Genomic DNA, 21,166 nt, shown 5'->3' with positions numbered 1-21,166 from the left:
TAAACACTGAATATATTTTTCGATAAGTATATATTAAAAAAAAACAATAAAATAATTGTAATGAAAAACGATAAAGATATTTTGAAAATTTTTATGTATATATATTTTTTCATCATTCATTTTCCATATAGAGAAATACATCGCTCAATATTTAAAAAAAAAAAAAAAATTTTAATTTTTTTTTAAAATTTTTTTTTTTTCAAATTTTTTTTTTTTAATTTTATAAAAAAAAAAATAGTTTTTTTAAAGACACATACCCATTTCTTTTTTTTGATTTTTTTTTTTTTTTTAATTGTTGTATTATAATTTATATTTTTTTTTTTTTTTTCATTTCCTTTGAATAATTTTATAATTTAAACTTTTTTTCATTAAATTATATTTATTGTTATTCCCACTAAATATTTTTTAGTTTTTTTTTTTTTTTTTTAATCTAAATTTCGAGACAAAAAAACAAAGAAATTAAAAATGTTTTCAAGTAAACTTAGACAAGTTAATAGAATATATAGTTCTGGATCAACTAGAAGATTCTTTTCAAATAGATCAAGATCAAATGGCGGTAAACAACAACAACAAGAACAATCAAATCAAAGATCATCATTTTATAAAAAAGTTATAGTCGGAACAACTATTGTAAGCGCAACTTTATTAACAACTTCAACTTTATTGGACGAAAAAAAAATTAATGAAGATTCACCTCTTGTTAAAAGACAAAAGCAAACTTTCGATAAATATGCCTCAACTGTATGTAATTATGGTATTAAAATAATTAACCGACTCAATAGTTAATATAACCCGATATATGTGAAGATCAATAATCTAATTAAAATTTTCTTTTTATCCTCATAATCAATATAAACATTCACACATTCTATATTTAGACATTAGAAGGCAAAAGACAAATGACAGCAGAAGATTTTTTAAAAGCATTAACAACATTAGAAACTGATAGTGGCGATCACGAAATTTTAAAAGCTTCATTAGATGCTGACAAATTTAAAGTATTATTCCAAATGGCAGATGTCGATCATACTGGTTATATTAGTTTTGAAGAATATGTTATGTTTGATGAATTAATGGCAAAACCAGAAGCTGAATACTTTTTAGCTTTCAAATTATTCGATCGTGATGGTAATGGTTATATTTCAAGAGACGATTTCAAACATGTCGTCAGTGCAAGTTTAGACCCAACTATCCCCTTCAACTTTGATTGTGAATTAGTAAACTTATATTTTGGTGATGGTAAGACCGAATTAAACTACTCTCAATTCACTCAACTCTTAAAAGATCTTCAACAAGAACGTATTAAACAAGAGTTTAAATTCCACGATAAATCAAACACTGGTTATATTCCACGTGACAAGTTTGCTAAAGTTTTAAGCTCTGTAAAATTAAGAAAGATTCCAGATCAAGTCAAAGATAAATTAGAAACAATCTCTGAATTAAACGTAAATTCTGGTCATTCAAATGAAGTTAGTTATTCACAATTTGTTGCTACTAACGATATGTTATTACATATTCCATCATACGGCAGAGTTTTAAAAGGTAATTTATTTTTCTAATTATACAATCAATAATAATATTAATAATATTAATTTTTTTTATTTTTAAAAAATTAGCTGCTATTACTAAATTAAATAGAGATAATATTAATAAAGAAGAATTTTTAACTGAAGCTAGATCATCAACATCAATTGAAATCACACCAATGGAAGTTGATTTAATTTTCCATCTCTTTGATACTAATAAAGGTAATACACATACATGCATATCAAGATATAGTTTTTTAAAATTATAACAATAAACTAATTCATATTTTATTTTTTAGACGGTAAATTAAATGTTGAAGATTTTGAAAAAGCTACTGGTTATTCAATTAATAAGATTGCAAATACTTCAGATGCTTATCCAAATTCAAATAATATTGTTAATGTTTCAAAAATTACTGGTGCAGCTGCAGTTGCTGCTCATCAAGCTATTTCAACCGAAAAAGCCAAAAAAACATTTGTTCAACAAATGTTAGAATCAATTGAAAACTTTGCTTTAGGTTCAATTGCAGGTGGTATTGGTGCTGCTGCAGTTTATCCAATTGATCTTGTAAAGACTAGAATGCAAAATCAAAGAGCAGTTGATGTTTCAAAACGTATTTATGCAAACAGTTGGGATTGTTTCAGAAAAGTAGTTAAAGGTGAAGGTGTTGCAGGTCTCTATAAAGGTATTTTACCACAAATGGTTGGTGTTGCACCAGAAAAAGCTATTAAATTAACAGTTAACGATTTACTTAGAGATTTATTTGGCGATAAAAGTAAAGGTGAAATCTATTTCCCACTCGAAGTTTTAGCTGGTGGTTTCGCTGGTATGTCACAAGTTTGCGTTACTAATCCATTAGAAATTGTTAAAATTCGTCTTCAAGTTCACACCACTGGTCCAAAAGCTAGTGCTGCTTCAATCATTAGAGAATTAGGTATTTCAGGTCTCTATAAAGGTGCTGGTGCTTGTCTTTTAAGAGATATTCCATTCTCTGCTATTTATTTCCCAACCTACGCTAAAATGAAAACTATTTTAGCTGATGAAAATGGTAAATTAGGTCCAATGGATCTCTTATTGGCTGGTGCCGTTGCTGGTATCCCTGCTGCATCACTTGTCACTCCAGCTGATGTTATCAAAACTAGACTTCAAGTAGTAGCAAAAGAAGGTGAACAAACTTACACTGGTATTCGTGATTGTTTCCAAAAGATCCTCAAAGAAGAAGGTCCAAGAGCTCTCTTCAAAGGTGCTTTAGCTCGTGTTTTCAGAAGTTCCCCACAATTTGGTGTCACCCTTGTATCTTATGAATTATTACAAAAAGCTTTCCTCCCACATGCTGATTATAAACCACCAACTAATGCTCCAATCACCCAAAAAGATTTTGATGTAATTAGAGGTGATACCAACAGTGTAAAGAAAGTTCAAGAAATGGAAAATAAATTTGGTTCAATTCACCAAGACTAAATAAAAATAAATAAATAATATATAAATAAACTATAGTAAAACTATGGATAAAAAAAAAAAAAAACAAAAATAAAACAACAAATGATAATCCTATAAATAAGAAAAAAAAAACACAAATAATTGTAATTAAAAAAAATATTTATAAATAATTTATTTATTACTTTTTTTTTTTATATATATTAACACAAAGATAGATTTATTTTTTTTTATTTTTTTCTTTTTTATTTTTTTTTTTCAATATTTAAATATATATTTTTTTTTTTTAAATATTATAGTTTTCTTTTGTTGCTATTATTTATGATTATTATTGGGTTGGAAATTTTATCGGTTATTAATATTATTATTATTGTTGTTGTTGTTTGTTGTTTGATGTCTAAAATAAATAAATTTGTTTAATTTCTGTCACCACCATAGCCACCTTCACGTTTTTCACCACCATAACCACCTTCACGTCTTTCACCACCATAACCACCTTCACGTCTTTCGCCACCATAGCTGCCTTGTGGTTTTCTTGGTTGTTTATTGAAAGCATTAGTAGTAATATCTTCTGATGGGTTTCTCCAGTCATCGACGGCATCTACCTTTGATGAGAATGATCTACCTTGATCTCTGGTTTGGGTGGTGTAGTCACCTCTGTTTTCACGACGTTCACCGTTGTTGAAATCACGTCTTTGGAAGCCACCTTCACGTCTTTCACCGCCATAGCCACCTTCACGTCTTTCACCACCGTAGCCACCCTCACGTCTTTCGCCACCAAAACCACCTTCACGTCTTTCACCACCGTAACCACCTTCACGTCTTTCGCCACCATAACCACCTTCACGTCTGTTGTTGTCATTTTGTTTTCTGAAATTGAATGGGGAAACGCCATTGCTGAAACGATCGTCTCTTCTTTCGCTATTATAACCACCTTCACGTCTTTCACCACCATAACCACCTTCACGACGTTCGCTATTGTAACCACCTTCACGATTGTAACCACCTCTGTTGTTGTTGTAACCACCATAACCACCTTCACGACGTTCGCTGTTGTAACCACCTCTGTTATTGTAACCACCATAACCACCTTCACGTCTATTGTCACCATATTGGTCACGTCTTTCTTCTCTATCTTCATCTCTGTCTTCACGACCATATCTGCTACCGCCAAAACCACCTTCACGTTTGTTGTCACCATATTGGTCACGTCTTTCATCTCTTTCTTCTTCACCTCTATTTTCTCTTTCACCAGAGTCTCTTGATGATGGTGAATCACGATTCTCTCTTGGGGCCTAATAAATAAATAATTTAGAAAATAATAATTAAAAAAAAAAAAAAAAAAAAAAAAAAACGAAATAAAATTTTGTTAATATTTAATTATTTAGAATGGTAAAAATAAATTATTTGATTTTTTTTTTGTTTTAAAATAACTATTATTATTATACATACATCTGAAGCTGGTCTGGCACCTCCAAATGGATCGTTACGTGAGTCTTGTGGGGAGGATTGTTGTCTTGGTTGTCTTGGTTTTTTTTCTTGACCTAAAGCTGGGAAGTCATCTTCAGTTGGTTTTTTATCACCTCCTTGTGGTGAGGATTGTGAGAATGAGTTGGATTGTGATGAGTATGAACTGCCATAGGATCTTTGTTGTCTGTAATTGTTATAACCACCACTACCTTGTTGTTGTTCTTCACCGTCCATGCTTGATCTTGGAGCTGATGGAAGATTTAATTTATTATTTGTTGAAACTAATTCATTTAAATTATATTTAGTCTTTTGTGACATTGCTTTATTTGTAAATTTAGTTTTATTTAAAAAAAAAAATTTGAAGAAAAAAAAAAAAAAAAATCAAAAAATTAAAAAAAAAAATGGAAATTTTTTTTTTTTTTTTTTTTTTTTTTTTTTTCAAAAATAAAAAATAAATAAAAAATAAAAATAAAATAAATAAAAAAATAAAAAATATCAAAATTAACAAAAAAAATAAAAATGGAAAAAAAAAGCAACAACGCTGATAACTATATTAAAACCCCTAATAATTATAACAGCAACACTAATAATATTAATATTAAAAATAATATTAAAAATAATAATAATGCATTTTTAACCATTGAAGAGTTAAAAAAAAAATATCCCATATTTATAGGAATACATATTGGTGCTGGATACCACTCGGTTAAATTAAGAAAATCATATAAAGAAACAATAAATAATGCACTTTTAAAAACATTAACATTATTATATGACAAAATATACTATTTAATAAATAATAATGATTACAATAATAATAGTAATAATAATAACATTGATAGTAGTTATATAAATAATTTATTAAAACTTAATGGTTTAGATTCAATATGGGCAGTTGAAACTGTTATTTCATTTTTAGAAGATGACCCACTAACTAATGCTGGTATAGGTTCAAATTTAAATATAGATGGTGAGGTTGAATGTGATGCCAGTATTATGAGTGGTGAATTGATTTGTAGTTGCAATAATAATTGTTTTAATAATAATAATAATAATAATAATAATAATAATAATAATAATAATAATACCGATAAAAATAATAAATTAAATAGAGTTTGTGGTGGTGGTATATGGTCGGGTGTAGGTGCTGTTAGTGGTGTTAAAAATCCAATTAAATTAACTTGCGAATTATTAAGAAAGCAAAAACTAAATGGTTCAACTAAATCTTTAGGAAGACAAAGGCCAATGTAATTATTACAATTCTATTAATTATTAATATAGTTTTATTTTACTTATGATTAAAATTAAAATTATATAGCATGCTTTCAGGTGAGGGTGCAAAATTATGGGCACAAAATCATAATATCGAAACATTTGATAAAAACAATTCAATTTTGGGTGACCCATTAATAACACAACAGGCAAATATTAATTGGATGAAATATAAATCAAAATTAGAAGATTATAAATATAATAAAAACAATCAATGTTACAATAATAGTAATAACAACAATAATAATAATAATAACTACGAAAATGAATACTATGAAGAGGAGCAGGTAGAAGAAGATACCAATCAATTATATGATACAGTCGGAGCAATTTCGGTGGATTGGAATGGATTAATTTCGAGTGGTGTTTCAAGTGGCGGTATATTGTTAAAACATCCAGGTAGAGTAGGGGAGGCTGCAATTTATGGAGCAGGTTGTTGGGCACAGAATGAATTAAATGTTAACGGATTTAAACTACCAGGTGTAGCAGCATCAGCAACAGGTGTAGGAGAGCAATTGACCAAGGCTTTAATTTCAAAAGAATGTTGTTTAAAAATATTAAAGAGAAAATATATTGATAGCGCAGTCAAAGAATTTTTCGAAGATAACTTTTTATCACACAATGATTGTTTTTCATATATAAATGAAATTTTAATAAATAAGTTCAATAGCAACAATAATAATAATAATAATAATAATAATAATTCAGAAAATGAACATTCGGATAATGAAGAATCTGAAGAGGAAAGTTATGATAATAATAATATTATATCCAATTTTAATGGTGAGGGTAGATTGGGTGGAATAATAACTTTAAAAAAAGAAAATGTAAATAATAATATGGAAATAGAGTTTTTATGGGCCCATTCTACCGAGACTATGGGCATAGGCTATATAGAGTCAAATACCTCCAAACCAAAATCATCTATATCAACAAATAATTCAAATAACCCAGGTTTTAATTTTAAAATATCATCAAAGATCATAATATTACCCAATAATGATAACTAACCAATAATAAATATTAAATAAAAAATTATTAAAATAATTTGTATAAATTAATAAAAAAAAAATTATAAATTAATATTTCTTTTTTTTTTTTTTATTTTTTTTTTATTTTACTTTTATTATTTTTACTTTTATTATATAATTTTTTAATTTTCGTCTGATGATGATGATTTTAATAATCTTGATTGTAAAGCTTCAATTGATGATCTAGTTAAAACTAAAGTATCATTTTGAAGAATACTATATACATTTAAACCTCTTTCTGGAAGAGTATCAATTTTTTGGACATTTAAACTTGATCTATTTAAGTTTTCAGAAATATCTTTGTCAACTAATAATGAACGACCCCATTCTTGTGGTAACTTTGAAACTAAATCTTTTGTTTTATGTGAAGATAATTTGAATTCGTCGATAATGATTAATTTATTTTGAGCTAATTTGCTTGAGAGTGCTACTTTGAGACAGAGTTGTCTTACTTTTTTTGGAAGATCGTGAGCATGTGAACGTGATGTTGGTGGGAAAGCTCTAGCACCACCTTTCATTTGTACAGCATGGTTTGTACCTTGTCTAGCTCTACCTGTACCCTTTTGTTTAAATGGTTTTTTGTTTGAACTTGTCTTTCTTTCCATATTTAATGCTTGATGAGTACCTTGTTGTGATTTTGCTCTTTGATATCTAACCATTCTGTGTAATAAATCGATTCTTAATGGTCTTGAAAATATATCTTTTGATAATTGAATTGTACCAACATTTGATTTACTATCAAAATCTATAATTGGGAATTCAATTTCTTCTTTTAAAAGTTCATTGGTTGATGTTGTATAATTAATTTTATTAAATCCAATAATCTAAAAAATAATATAATAATAAATTAATAAATATTTTGATAATAGCAATAATCGGTGTAATAGTAATGTATGATATAATAGTTTGATTAATGATTAATTTATAAACTGTAAATAGCATAGTGTGAATATATTATATGTGTGATTATGTGTGTGTCTGCATACTCTTGAGGATTGAATTAATGAAGTTGAGGTACTAATATTAATTTTATTAAATGATTTGCAAAGATTACTAATCATTTTGGTTGTTTTATATTTTCATATAAGTAATACACAAAAAATGAAAAATATATAAAATAAAAAAAATTGATGAAAAACGAAAAAAAAAAAAAAAAAAAAAAAAATTTTTAAAAAAAATAATTTTAATTTTTTTTTTCATTTTTTTAAAAAAAAAATTAATTTTTTTTTAAAATTCATAGTAGTACGATTTTTTTTCTTTTTTATTTGTTTTAATATAAATATATATATAAAGATGTCAAAGAACGGTGTTTGGCAATTAAAAAAACTTGTTATTAACTATTGCGAATTTTCAGGTAGCAGTAAATATGTTAGGTAAGTTATTTTAAGCATATGATTTTTCTCAACAGCAACATCTTTTGGAATTGGTTTTTATAAAGTGTTGAAATAAAAGGATTTATAAATATCATTAAAAAAAATAGAATTGTTATTAATTAATATATATATTATACCAATCAATAATTAATAATTATAATAATAATAATAATAATATAGAAATATTTTAGGTTCATCAATCAAACAATTTAAAGAATTAAACCCACAAATCCAAGTTGAAGAATCAGTTGTTCGTGGTGGTCATCCATCTTTATTAGCAACTTATGGTAATATTATTTTGGATTATTATCAAATTAAAAATTAAAATAATAATAAAGAGAAGATAAAATAAAATTTTAAATCGACACCAATATCATAAATATAATAATATTTTATTTATAAATAGTATCAGTTAAAAAAATATCATTTTTGGATTACTTTTTAAACAATAATAGTGGTAATAAATAATAATAATAATAATAATAATAATAATAGATTAATTATAATAATAATAATAATAATAATAATAGTTTAATTATAATAATAATAATAATAATAATAATAGTTTAATTATAATAATAATTACGATAATGATAATAATAATAAACATCTAAATGGCACTTCATAAACAGGTTTCTAATTTTTATAATTTTAATTTACAAATTGTAGAATCAGGTGTTACTAAATTTGTACCATTAAGAGGCAGAGAAGAAGATAAAGTTGTTAAACATATGGAAAATCTTAGAGATACATCAGGTGAAAGACCTAGAAAATTTGGAGATAGATATGTTAAAAAGACTGAAAGTATACAAGGTTTATGGAATCCATTCATTAATTTTAAATCTGCTGAATCAACTTCAAATTAATAATGACAATATAATAATAAATACAACAAAAAATAAATAAAAAATAAAAAAATATTTAAAATATAAAACTTCCTTTTTTCTTTTTATTTTAAATATTTAGGTTATACACAAAGGTAAGATTTTTTTTATAAAATGATCAAGGCAAGATATAAAGATATTGGATATCCATAAATAAAGTTCAATGATATGAATTCATTATTTTATGCAACATCCATTTAAAGAAAGAATTATAAATAGATAACAGCGCAGCCCACTTTTTAATTTTTTTTTTTGTGTTATGGTACATTTTTTCTAACCCTCAATTTTTAATATTATAGCCCATTTTTAATGCACAAAGGAATAATTGAATAAATGTAAGAACTATATTTTCAACAAAAATCAGATAAAATTATGTCAGATAGTTTTGTATGAAATTTATTTTTTTTATTTTTTTGTTTTATATTTCGATAAAGTTTTTAATATTTATTTTTTATTGAAATTCTTATTTATTTTTTTAATAAAATAATTAAAAAAAAAAAAAATATGAAATTTTAAGTATTTTAGGACTTGATTATTTAAGAGATGTTTTTTTGTTAAGAACAACATATAGGATTCCATTTTTTAACGTTTCAATGACTCAGTGGTATTGCGAAGGTTATTGATTCTTTTTATAAAAAAAAAAAAAAAACAGAAATTTTTTGAGTCATCAAGATATTTAGGATATTATTTTTTGAATACCAAAAAAAAATTTCTTTTGAATAATCAAAATAAAAAAAAAATTTAATTAAAAAAATTTTAAAAAAATTATTATGCTGTTATTTTACATCAACAGTTAAATTTTATAAAATGAATAAAAATAAATAAAAAATAATTTTTTCTAAAGTGAATACCCTAAAGATAATTGGTAAAAATTGAAACTAATGAAAATTTTTAATCACTATTAATTAGACAATATTATATTAAAATTCAAAATCTTCAATTATTTTCTTTTTTTGTTTTGAGCATAAAATACAATTTCTTAAATTTGACGATTCCATTCTTTGAGAAAATGATATGACTCAATGGTGGGTTTTGCGAAAGGTTTTCTATTTGTAAAAAAAAAACAGAAATTTCTTTAGAATCAATAAGATATTTAGGATATTTTTTTTGAATACCAAAAAAAAAAAAATTCGAAAAAAAAAATATAAATTTAAAAAAATATATTTTTTTATATATTCATATTTTTAAATTTATATTAAAAACATATAATGAAGTTTATTCTATTATTATTATCATTTATTTTATCATTAAGTCAAGTACTTAGCCATGTAGCTACCTATCCATCCTATGCTTTATGGAATGAAAAAGGAGAAGCAATAATTGGTTTGTTTAATTTACCAACAGGCGAATCTAAAGTTTTATACACCCTTAGCGGCTACCAACATTATAATACAAATCAATATTCAACATTCAACAGTAACACTAATATGATTTCATTCTTAGTATACAATAATGTAAGTAATTATAATTAATTTAATAATTATAATTTTAAATATATGTATTTAATAATTAATTTTTTTTAAAGTCAAGTAAAATGTCTTTATATCAATTTGATATAAACAGTCTTAATTTAGTCCAAGTTCCAGTAGATTTTTCTCAAACTCCAGAGGTATATTCAATAGTATCATCAAATAGTACAATCGGGGATGATTTGTTATTTGTTGTTAAAACTAGCAATGGAAATACAGCAATTGGTAAACTTAATGAAAATACTAACACTATCGAATTAGAAAACAATTTACAAGGTATTTTTTGTGCTGCTGCATTCGTTGGTAAAACAAACCAATACTATACTCTCTCTGTTGTAAATAATGTCAATACTCTCAATGTATTTTCAAGTGATGGAAAAAGTAAACAAGGAACTGTTAACCTTAAATTCCCAAGCCAAAATTCTTTAAATATTTCAAGTTACCCATATGATTTGGTTTATTTAGAAAGCTATGATAATTTTTATTTTTCAATGGATGTCGACGGCACACCATCGATCTTTACATTGAAAAATAGTAATATTATCCAAGTTATTCTTGGTCCTCAATATATTTTCCAAACCACAGTGGCATATGCTATGGTTAGTACAAATTTTGCAAACCCAAATGACCAAAGATTTTTCCAAGCTGTCTCAATTGTTCATAGTAATTATGTAGGCAATTCTCTTTTAAATGTTTTTGACTCTCAATCCAAATTTTTATACAGTTATCCAATTAAAGTTTTACCAGTTAATATTTGGATTGCTAATTAGATAAAAAAATTCACCTGAAATATTAATAAAAAAATCATTCAGATATTTGTGTTATCATAAAAAAAAAAAATATCTAATTTTCAATTTTTTTTATTTTTTTAATTTTTTTTTATTATTTTATTTTTTTTTATAAAAAAATATGGAGTATTTTAAAAAAATAATTTCGACATTACTAACTATAATTATTTGCAAAACAAATAATCATTCAGCTCCACAATGCGTAACAAAAGACGTTTACAAAAATCAATAAGATATTACAGAAATGACGATAGTGCATTAGACTATAATATCATTCAACAAATGGATGAACAAAAGAAAACCATGTTAGAAAATGATAGTGGGAGCGAAGGCGAAAGTGACAATGAGAGTGACAAGAAATTAAAGAGGTTAAAAAATATAGAAAGAATACATAACAATAATTATATAAATAGCTTTAACAATTTTATAAAAAATGATAAAGATATTATAAGTAGCTTTAAAGAGATGAATTTAAATAGTGATCAGTTAAATAAAGAAATGGAACCTTTAGAAATATTATTTTGGAGAATTTTTAGAAATGTGTATTTAAATAAAAAAGTTTTTTCATTTTTAATTTCCAAAAAAAATCATACATATGATGTGAATTTCTGTGTGCCAATTATTTACAGAGACTTCCCAAATGCAAGTGAAATTATTATGGATAAAGTGAAATCTGGTAGCTATTTATCATTTGGTAATGAGAGTTTAGACCAACAGCATGGTTTTGGTTTAATTTTTCGACACATTCAAGAGGATAACGAATACAATAGAAATTTTTATCAAAAGCTTTTTGAAAATTATTCAAATTATTTTAGCAGTAAAGAATTATCTACAAAAATCATCGAAGCACATAATATATTAGCATTTAATGTTTTAAATCCTGTCGAAATAGACCCCGTTTACATACCACCAATTACAAATTACCAATCTTTCAAAATGATAAATCATCTACTTAAAAAAGGCCATTATGCAAACTTTAGATTTCATGACTTTAACCCTTTTGCTGACTCTATCAAATTAAAGCATATATTAAAAATGGTGAAAAAAATTAGTTTAAGCCAAAGAAGTATCGATCAAAATACAATTAATGAAATTACAAATCCAAACAATTTTACAAAAGATCAATTAAGTTCAACTATTAATCAATTATTAGATACCCAATCATCACTAATTAATAACAGACCATCTAATAGACACATGGACGCAATTAAAATTTTAATTTTAAAAAACCTAAACATTTTATTAAAGGATTTGCAAAGCGTAGATACCAAAATTCCACTCGACTACTATTTATTATTTGAAGAAAAGGAAGTAATTTTCAACAAACTCTCAGAATTATTTTTCCTCAATTATATCGATTATAATATTGTAATTAAATCAATGTGCAGTTTTTTAAAATTTGGTAAATTCAATAATATCGATCCATCAATCTTTTCAAATCATTTTAATATTGTATTAAATAAATTTAAAAATGGTTGTTTAATGAAAACAATATTTAAAACAATTTTTGAAACAAATAATATCAATTTCATCGATGTCTTGCTCCAACCAAACTCTACTCTGCTCGCACACTATGCCCCTCAAATAATTCAATCAATCAAATCCACTCAAATTTTAGATTATTTTTTCGAAAAACATCAAAATTTATTATTTTCACCAGGTAACAGCTATTGGTTTTATGTCACAGAAACTCCAATAATAGAACACTACGAAAAACTTATGACAAGCTTGAAAAGAACCTTTTCTATGGTTACAAGAGATTGCAATCCTTTTGGTTACGACTCTTTGGATTTCAAAAACTCATTAGATCTTTTATTAAGGGCAATGAATAAACCAGAGCTTTACTCTTTTCCAACACAAATAGATATCACTCCTTTGGTTAACGTCTTTTCATATTATTTAGAAAAAAGCAAGCAGGATACAATCATTTCGTTAATAAGATCAAATAGATTCGGTACAAGGTTCAGTTTAGATAAAATAACAAAAATATATCGTACAGTAAGTAAGGCTTACCCAAAGTTAAATAGAATTGGATATTGGATTTTAGAAAACTTAATAGAATTAAAACCAGATAAAAATTATCTTTATACAACCGAAAGATTTTACAATTTACAGGTTTATACTGATAATGGTACAGTAGAAATTTTTTTAAGTACAAAAGATTTGCTAAGTATTTATATTCAAACCGGCAACTATAATGAAATATTCAAAATGGATGTTTTGAAATTCGACCAACTTATCAATGCAATTCCATCATTTCAAGTTAATGTAGAATTAATAGACCTAGTACTAAAAGCTTATATGCAAACTATACCTGGTGACTCATTCTTTGTATCAACTTTTAAAGACAATTTTTCCAAATTAATATTCGAATATGGTAACGCACCATTACTTTTACACCTAGTTTCAAAATATAAAGATACCATCTTTTATAATTTGGGATTTAAAAAAAACGATTTTGACATATTTTTAGAAAGAGCATTGAAGTTACAAAATTTCGATTTGGTAGAAATAATATTAAAAAGCTTTGAAAGAACAATAGACAAATACGATTTAAAAAGAATTGTTAGCAAAGACTCAAATATTTATAAAAAACTAATAGATAGATTTTAAAAAAAACAATAAATTTACAAATAATAAACAAAAAAATTTTTTTTACAAACCATTGTAGTTTTATTAAATAAATTTTTTTATTTTTAAAGTGACCAAAAGTTTGTTACATTTACTGGAAAGGTAACTTGGTTGAAGTATCCAGTTTGGACGAATTTATTTAAATAGGTCGTGCCTTGGCTATCGCTGGTTATAACATAAAATAATTTATTAACTGTATCACCTGCAATAGACCAAACTTTTGAGATGTCCAATTGAGGTGACCAAAATGGACTTAGTTGAACAAGATTTGTACTGTAATTTACTTGCATTAAATAAACAGATTCATTTGAAAAGTTTTCAAAGAAAAAGAATGATGCAAAAGTATTGATAAATGTTAAAGCGTATGGATTATTCTCTGGGTTTCTTTTCCAATACAATTGGTTTTTGCTGGTAATGGTATTGTTTGCTGGTGAAAGAGTATAGAAATAGTCTATTCCATTTTCTTCAATGAGTATTGAGATCATATTATTACCAAATGAAAGAGTTAAAAATGTACCTGGAAGAGATAAAAGTAATTGAGTATTACCACTAACAAGATCGACGTAACCCATTGAATATAAACCTTGTGAGGAATAAACTACTAAAAGATCTTTTTCATCATTGGTTTGTAATGATTGGATGGATAAAATATCTTGATCATCTGTTTTATAAGATCCTACTAAAACAAGTTGTAAAGAACCGAAATTAAATAAATAGAGCAACTTTTCATCTTAAATAGTCTAAAAAAAAAAAATTAATAAAATATTAATTTTAATATTAGTAAATAATAAATACATTTGAGGTAACTAAAAAGAAAGCAGTATTTAAAACTTCATTGTATGTAGACATTGAGGCAATATGTTGGCAACTTGGTATCGAAGATAGCTGTTTAATTGTGTTTGTTGATAATTCTACTACACCAATAAAAGCATTTGGATATTCATTTTGTGGATTATTCCATAATGCATAGTATGATTGTGAGTTTACCAAACCTAATAAAGATAAAATTAAAATTAAAAATAATTTCATTTTATCTTTTAAAATTAATGTCTCACCATAAAAAAAAAATATTATTTATAGCATTTATAAAAAAAAAAAAATTTTAAACTTGAAAATGTAGCAGTTGGTCTCCAAAAAAAATTCACTTAAAAAAATGAGTGAATTTGGTTGAATATTTTTATTTTATTTTTTTTTAGGATAGTTTCGTATTAAAATATTTTTTTTTGATTTTTTTGTTTTTTATTTAAATAAAATTTTTAATGTTTTTTATTTTTCTTAAAATTTTGTAAAATTACAAATTTTACTATTTTGGTGGATTACCACTAGTTGGTGTAAATTATCAATTGTTTTAAATAATCATATTGGAAATACAGACAAATTAATAAATTCACTCGTTTATTTCAAGAGGTATTTAAAATAGCTGGAATTAATTCTCTTTCAAATATAACAAATATAGATACAAACTCAATTTATGTTTTCATGGATTGTAAAAAAGAGGAGGTAGAAATGACTGCTGGAAGTGGTGTTACTAGAGGTGGAGGAAGAAGAAGAGGCGGAGAAAGAGGTGGATTACTGTTAGGAGAGGAGCAAATAATATAGGGGGGCTCTGCACCAATAGGTAATTACAAATAATAAATAAATGTAATTTACCTCATATGTTTCTATTTAAACCAATTTTTATTTTATCAGTAACTATTGAACTTATAGTGAAAGCTTGCATAAAAAAATTGTTGGCTTAAGTTTTGAGGATTTACTTTCTTTGTGGGGAAAACTTAAAAATTTATATTTATCTATGGATGCAGAATTTTTAGTTGCTGATGCAGAATTTCCTAAAACTAGGCAATATTGCTAAAATATTATATTTCTGGAAATAGAAAATACTTGAAATGTATAGATTAATGTGGACCCATCGGTTGTGGGTGTTCGAAAATTTAGATAATAATTTGGCTGATAGACCATCAACATTAGAAAAAGATGATTTTATCTACTACCTAATTTGAAAAATATAAATATGTTTTAATTGCATCAATTTATTATATTTTCAATGGTGAACCATCATCATTATCTTCGGCCTATGGTAATATAAGCTATAGGAAACCATATCTCAACTACCATAGAAAAATATTTGATCGTTGCGATCATCCTGTTTATTAATACCTAGAAAATAATATTTCTAAATAAAATAGTTTTTTTTTTACAGTTTTATTTTAATGTTTTTTTTTATTTTTTTTTTTTTCTTCGATTTTATAATTTTTAAATTAATTTTATTTAAAAAAAAATTAAAAAAAAAATTTCATACAAAATTATAATCATTTATAATTTTATCATCAAAAGTGTAAAAACCAAGAGCACGTTCACATGCAAATCCAGCCATTAAAATTAAATTTATTTTTGATTGTTTAAACAAAATTGAAATAAATGCAAAAACGCTTATATTCTAAAAAAAAAAAATATTAATACAACATAAAAAAATTTTAAAAGAAAATAGTTAAACTTACAAGATGGATTATAAAATATAAAAAACGTACAACCTTTCTTTCTGTACTCCTAACACATCGACAAATACCAAAATCATCAGCACTATTTCCAAACACTCTTATTGCCATTCCTTCTATTTCGCTGCAAGGTATCTCCCTATAGGTGACACCAGATCCTGTCCCTGTTAAAACTTGGTAACATAATAAAACCAAGAAGATTAAAGCAAAAGCTGATATTTAATAAATGAATTAATTTAGTTAATTTATAAATGTGAGCAAAATAATATTTTTTATATCCCATACCTAATGTTAAAGTTTTTACCTTTGACATTTTTAAAATAAATTTTAAAATAAAAAAATATAAATTTTATGATAAAAAAAAAAAAAATTTCATAAAATTTATATTTTTTTACTTAAAAAATGGTATTTTGGATTTAAATGATTTTGTTTATTATGTTATTATTATAAATAGTTAAACAATATTGGTTATAATAAATCAAAAAATATCTTTTAACCAAAAATAAATACAAAAAATTATTTATAATTGGTTTCTATTTGTATCCAATCGATACATTTGATTAAAAAGAATTAAAATAGGGAAGTAATTACTTTTTTTATTTTTATAAATAAATAATTTAAAAATAACAATAATTATTTTTTTTTTTATTAAATATTAAATAATATCTTTAGTATTATTTACTTTTTTTTTGAACAAATTTCATTTAATCGATACTCTCTTTTTTGAATTTGGGTTTGATTTAACTGGGATGATAAATAAGAATTTTGTGCGTTAATACATTTTGTAATAAAATAATGTAAAAATTGAGAATCTTTTTTAAATATTGAACCTTCTGGAATCATTGGTGTGAATGGTGCCATATTATTATTATATAAAACGCCAAGTTTATAATAAATATTATTTTCATCTTCCCCTTTAACTTTTTTAATAACAATTAAAGTTTCTAAATAAAATTAAAAATATTAGTAAATAATAAAAACAATAATAAATTATAAATTATAAATAATAAATAACCTACGATTATTTTGTAAATTAAAAGTATTTGGATTAAATGGTTGTTTGCCTTCGTGATAAACTATAATAATTTGAGATTTATTTAAAATTTCTTTACGTTTTTCAAATGATGATAACATATGAGAAATTTTAAATACAACCTCAATTTCATTAACTTGATTGTAAATAACTGATTGGCCATCTAATGAATGTAGGGAGGTATCTAATTCACCAGCAAATTTTTTCCAATTTTTAAGTGGCACTTGTTTACCCAAGAAACGATAGAAATCTGTAAATTCTCTGCTGACATGTTCATTTGAGAGGATTTGAGATTCGGTGTTCTGACCCTCACCTTGGAATGCGACAAAGAAACTGTAATCTCTTTTAAGATTTTCAAGTTCAAACTGTAATAGGTTTTGAACTAAACAATCTGATTTGTTGATTTTTAATGATGATGAAGAGATTTTGACGATGACCTTCAAATAATTGATAACCGATTTTATTAAATCAGACTCTTTGTTGCTGGATGATTTAATAACCAATCTCTCTGTGCCATTTTTAGTTCTAATTATTACTTTATGATAACGATTTGATGATGAACCATTGGACAATGTTGAGTTGTTTGATGAAACTGATGAGCTTGATACTGTTAAATTATGACTATTATTACAATTACTATTATTACTATTGTTACAAATATTATCTGGTTCTTTTTTAATTGATATAACTATGTTACCACCAAATTCTGGAATAAAACCTAAATAGTTATAATGCTCTTGCTGATACCAAGAATGATAATGTGCTATATGTTTTTCATTATGATCAAATTCGATTGAAAGCTTATTGGTAAATCTTTTTGATTTATGACCATCTCCTTCAATAACATAGTCTTTAAAAAGTATTTGATTTAAATCGAACATTTCTACTGATTTATCTTCAACTTTACCCTGTAAACCAACTGGGACATTATTAAAGTATTCTAATTCCTGTGCTTCAATATCGTATTCATCGATTATGTTTTCTAAAATTTCCAATAATTTAGCACTGTTATTATTTGAATTACAAAATTGATTGATTAAAACATTTGGTAATGGCACTGACATTTCATTTGTATTCATATTAATGGCATTACCATTTGGTGCTCCATTGCTACCGATATTACCGCCATTTGTCGAAGATAATTTTGGTGTCAATAATGGTGAGGTATTTGATGAATTGGGTGAGGTTGAAACTGAAATCGATGATGTTTGAATAGGTGGGATTTTAATTGATAATGCTTGTTGTGTGGAAAGTGGTGGTGTTGAGTTTGGTGATTCTTTTTTAAATGGATTTCTAAACCATTTCTTTTTCTTTTCATCATTAGATTTATCAGATTGTTGTTGAGCTTGAGCTTGTTTTTGTTGCTTCTGTTGTTGTTGCTTTTCATTATTAAATGGATCCGAGGAAACTTGTGAAATTGACATTGACCAGATCACTGGACTATCTTGATCCTCTTCCTCATCTTGATCTAAAGAAAGAACAATCTTTGGTAAATCAGCATCCCATTCTTTAATACTAACACTTGGTGTGGCACTGTTTGAATTGCTTGTAAGTGTAGATGTAACAAATGTTGGTGTGGTAATGATTTGAGCTTGTTGTGGTTTTTCTTTTGTATCTAAAAATGTTTCTAAATTTGAAAGAGATGTTGGTAAATTACTGCCATTATTACTAATAATTGAACTACGGTTACTATGAGTATTTTCGCCACTATTTGCACCATTAACAGAAAGTAACCCATTGCCATTTGTACAACCGACACCATTTGTTACAACTGAATATGTACTAATATCTGAAGAAGAAGCGACACTACTGGTATCATCACCATCTAAAAGATTTGGTTCTTCGCCAATAAGGGGTATATTATTTGGTAAAATATTATCGGATGGTTGTTTTTTGTGACATTGAACTAACTGAGGAATAACAATTTTAACCTTATCGACCAATTCAACAATCCACTTTTCAATCTCACTCCTCTTTGCCAACATATCTAAATGAAATCCACCAATACCATGAGTATTTGAATTTGACCTGTGTGTTAGTTCAAACAATATACCTAAATCTTCTAATAGACCATTTGAAGTTTCTGTTAATGCTTTTGTTTCTTTTGAAATATCAAATAAACAATCACCTGTTAATTCTATAAATGTTGTAAATGAATCTATATATTTCTTTTTAAAATCGGCAAAATCAACTCTATTGAGACCATTTGGTGGATCACAGCAATATTCTGTTAATGACTTCATTTTTAATAAAAAATCTGATGATATAATATTAATATTCTAAATTAAAAAAAAAATAAAAATTAGTATTAAATTTAATAAATATTTTTTTTTTTTTAATAAAAATATAGTTACATTATCATTACTTGAATAAAACGAAGTATCATTTAAATTGGCTCTTGAAACTTTTATAATATATCTGGCAGAGTCCAAAACATTAAACATAATATAGTTTAATTTATGCTTTAGTAATGAGAAAATGGTTTGATTTTGCTTCAAGTACTGCATATCCATTGATTTAATTGAGTAAATTAACTTTGCTATATTTTTACGTAACTTTGTAAAACTTGCAATAAAACATTGTAAATAAAACTTCTTTGTATTCGAATACTCTGTTATATTTTGTTCCCTATCATCCATCATTAATTTAATCTCTCCATCTGGGAATATATGTGCTGAAAGGAATGTGTTTATAATTGAAAGGAATCTATTACTGTCATTTAATAACTTTTCAAACTCTTTTTGGAAATTCTCTTCTCTAACTAACAGATTTAAAGTTGCTTTACAGTCCAAAAGTATTGTTTGCAAAGGCTCCTTTATATGTTCGTGGACACAAACTATTTCTTGAATTATCATTTTATATATTTATTATTAACTATTATTAAATATATAATATATTTTTTTTTATTTATTTAGGAGAGGAAATTGGTAAAAAAAAAAATATAAAAAAAAAATATATAATAAATATTTTAAAAAAAAAATATCTATTTTATTATTATTTAAAAAACTATATTGATTTAATTTGAATGATAACTTTAATTATTTTATATACCAATTTATTTATTTGATTTTAAAAAATTAATATAAAAATTTTATTATAATTATTATTGCAATTTTATCTATTTATTATTACTGCTAATTATTATAAAATTTGAAATAAAAAAATTAAATTTTAAAAAATAAATAAAATAAAAAAAAAATAATAAATAAAATAATTTTATTATTGTTGTTCTTGATTGATAGTTATATTTGTACAAATGTATTTATATTTATAAATAGTGGTAGTTTGTGATGTTTTTTTTTTTTTGAAAAACAATTTATATGGGTAATGTAATTGTGTTATCTTTGTGTGTATAAGTTGTTGTTGAGTAAATATTTTTTTTTAATTTGTGTGTTAAGAGGTGGTTGTTATAATTGTTCCTTCTCTTGCAAGAATTTGAAATTTTGTGAGGGTGTGTTGGGTGTTTTAGTGTGTTTTTATTAAATAAAGAACAATATATAAATGTATATTATTTTATTTAAATTATATATGGGAATATTTATAAATATATATATTTATTTTTAAAAAACCAAAAATAAAAAAAAAATTTTAAAAATAGAAATCACGAAAATGTTCAAAGATGGTTTTTATTTTTTTCTCTTTTTTAAAATTTGGGAATATTATACAAATACAAAATTGAATAAATAAATAAATAAATAAATAACTATTATTATTGTTGTGTGCAAAAAAAAAAAAAACAAAAGAAAAAAAAAAAAA

The 21,166-nt window shown here is 24.8% G+C and overlaps 10 protein-coding genes across 10 annotated transcripts; 5 read left to right on the top strand and 5 right to left on the bottom strand.

Moving 5' to 3' along the window:
- Window positions 1-465: 465 nt before the first annotated feature.
- DICPUDRAFT_149947 (uncharacterized protein) lies at window positions 466-2,988 on the top strand (the record flags this gene model as incomplete). Its single annotated transcript, XM_003285978.1, has 4 exons — window positions 466-741; window positions 879-1,542; window positions 1,617-1,748; window positions 1,826-2,988. The coding sequence occupies 4 exons, from the start codon at window positions 466-468 to the stop codon at window positions 2,986-2,988; spliced, it is 2,235 nt and encodes a 744-aa protein (XP_003286026.1).
- Window positions 2,989-3,380: 392 nt separating this feature from the next.
- DICPUDRAFT_97246 (uncharacterized protein) lies at window positions 3,381-4,752 on the bottom strand (the record flags this gene model as incomplete). Its single annotated transcript, XM_003285964.1, has 2 exons — window positions 3,381-4,259; window positions 4,417-4,752. The coding sequence occupies 2 exons, from the start codon at window positions 4,750-4,752 to the stop codon at window positions 3,381-3,383; spliced, it is 1,215 nt and encodes a 404-aa protein (XP_003286012.1).
- A 201-nt stretch (window positions 4,753-4,953) lies between these two features.
- On the top strand, window positions 4,954-6,716 carry DICPUDRAFT_149945 (uncharacterized protein; the record flags this gene model as incomplete). The annotated part of the gene is made up of 2 exons (XM_003285977.1): window positions 4,954-5,681; window positions 5,753-6,716. The coding sequence occupies 2 exons, from the start codon at window positions 4,954-4,956 to the stop codon at window positions 6,714-6,716; spliced, it is 1,692 nt and encodes a 563-aa protein (XP_003286025.1).
- Window positions 6,717-6,859: 143 nt separating this feature from the next.
- Window positions 6,860-7,798, bottom strand: DICPUDRAFT_149944 (uncharacterized protein; the record flags this gene model as incomplete). The annotated part of the gene is made up of 2 exons (XM_003285963.1): window positions 6,860-7,561; window positions 7,724-7,798. The coding sequence occupies 2 exons, from the start codon at window positions 7,796-7,798 to the stop codon at window positions 6,860-6,862; spliced, it is 777 nt and encodes a 258-aa protein (XP_003286011.1).
- A 232-nt stretch (window positions 7,799-8,030) lies between these two features.
- On the top strand, window positions 8,031-8,976 carry DICPUDRAFT_30259 (uncharacterized protein; the record flags this gene model as incomplete). Its single annotated transcript, XM_003285976.1, has 3 exons — window positions 8,031-8,110; window positions 8,291-8,397; window positions 8,780-8,976. 3 exons carry the CDS (start codon window positions 8,031-8,033, stop codon window positions 8,974-8,976), a joined length of 384 nt encoding a protein of 127 aa, XP_003286024.1.
- Window positions 8,977-10,202: 1,226 nt separating this feature from the next.
- Window positions 10,203-11,233, top strand: DICPUDRAFT_76921 (uncharacterized protein; the record flags this gene model as incomplete). The annotated part of the gene is made up of 2 exons (XM_003285975.1): window positions 10,203-10,448; window positions 10,520-11,233. The coding sequence occupies 2 exons, from the start codon at window positions 10,203-10,205 to the stop codon at window positions 11,231-11,233; spliced, it is 960 nt and encodes a 319-aa protein (XP_003286023.1).
- A 216-nt stretch (window positions 11,234-11,449) lies between these two features.
- Window positions 11,450-13,864, top strand: DICPUDRAFT_76920 (uncharacterized protein; the record flags this gene model as incomplete). The annotated part of the gene is made up of 1 exon (XM_003285974.1): window positions 11,450-13,864. The coding sequence occupies one exon, from the start codon at window positions 11,450-11,452 to the stop codon at window positions 13,862-13,864; it is 2,415 nt and encodes an 804-aa protein (XP_003286022.1).
- Window positions 13,865-13,947: 83 nt separating this feature from the next.
- On the bottom strand, window positions 13,948-14,911 carry DICPUDRAFT_149939 (uncharacterized protein; the record flags this gene model as incomplete). Its single annotated transcript, XM_003285962.1, has 2 exons — window positions 13,948-14,604; window positions 14,678-14,911. 2 exons carry the CDS (start codon window positions 14,909-14,911, stop codon window positions 13,948-13,950), a joined length of 891 nt encoding a protein of 296 aa, XP_003286010.1.
- A 672-nt stretch (window positions 14,912-15,583) lies between these two features.
- DICPUDRAFT_76918 (uncharacterized protein) lies at window positions 15,584-16,690 on the bottom strand (the record flags this gene model as incomplete). Its single annotated transcript, XM_003285961.1, has 4 exons — window positions 15,584-15,730; window positions 16,182-16,319; window positions 16,381-16,589; window positions 16,663-16,690. 4 exons carry the CDS (start codon window positions 16,688-16,690, stop codon window positions 15,584-15,586), a joined length of 522 nt encoding a protein of 173 aa, XP_003286009.1.
- Window positions 16,691-16,973: 283 nt separating this feature from the next.
- DICPUDRAFT_94071 (uncharacterized protein) lies at window positions 16,974-20,523 on the bottom strand. The gene is made up of 3 exons (XM_003285960.1): window positions 19,765-20,523; window positions 17,397-19,689; window positions 16,974-17,321 (listed from the first exon to the last, which is right to left on the bottom strand). The coding sequence occupies exons 1-3, from the start codon at window positions 20,263-20,265 to the stop codon at window positions 17,056-17,058; spliced, it is 3,060 nt and encodes a 1,019-aa protein (XP_003286008.1). The 5' UTR covers window positions 20,266-20,523; the 3' UTR covers window positions 16,974-17,055.
- Window positions 20,524-21,166: the final 643 nt, after the last annotated feature.

The sequence above is a fragment of the Dictyostelium purpureum genome (assembly GCF_000190715.1).
Source record: "Dictyostelium purpureum unplaced genomic scaffold DICPUscaffold_59, whole genome shotgun sequence".
Taxonomy (NCBI): Eukaryota; Evosea; class Eumycetozoa; order Dictyosteliales; family Dictyosteliaceae; genus Dictyostelium; species Dictyostelium purpureum.
The sequence above is the reverse complement of the archived record's forward strand: the minus strand, read 5'-3'. Positions and strand labels throughout refer to the sequence as shown.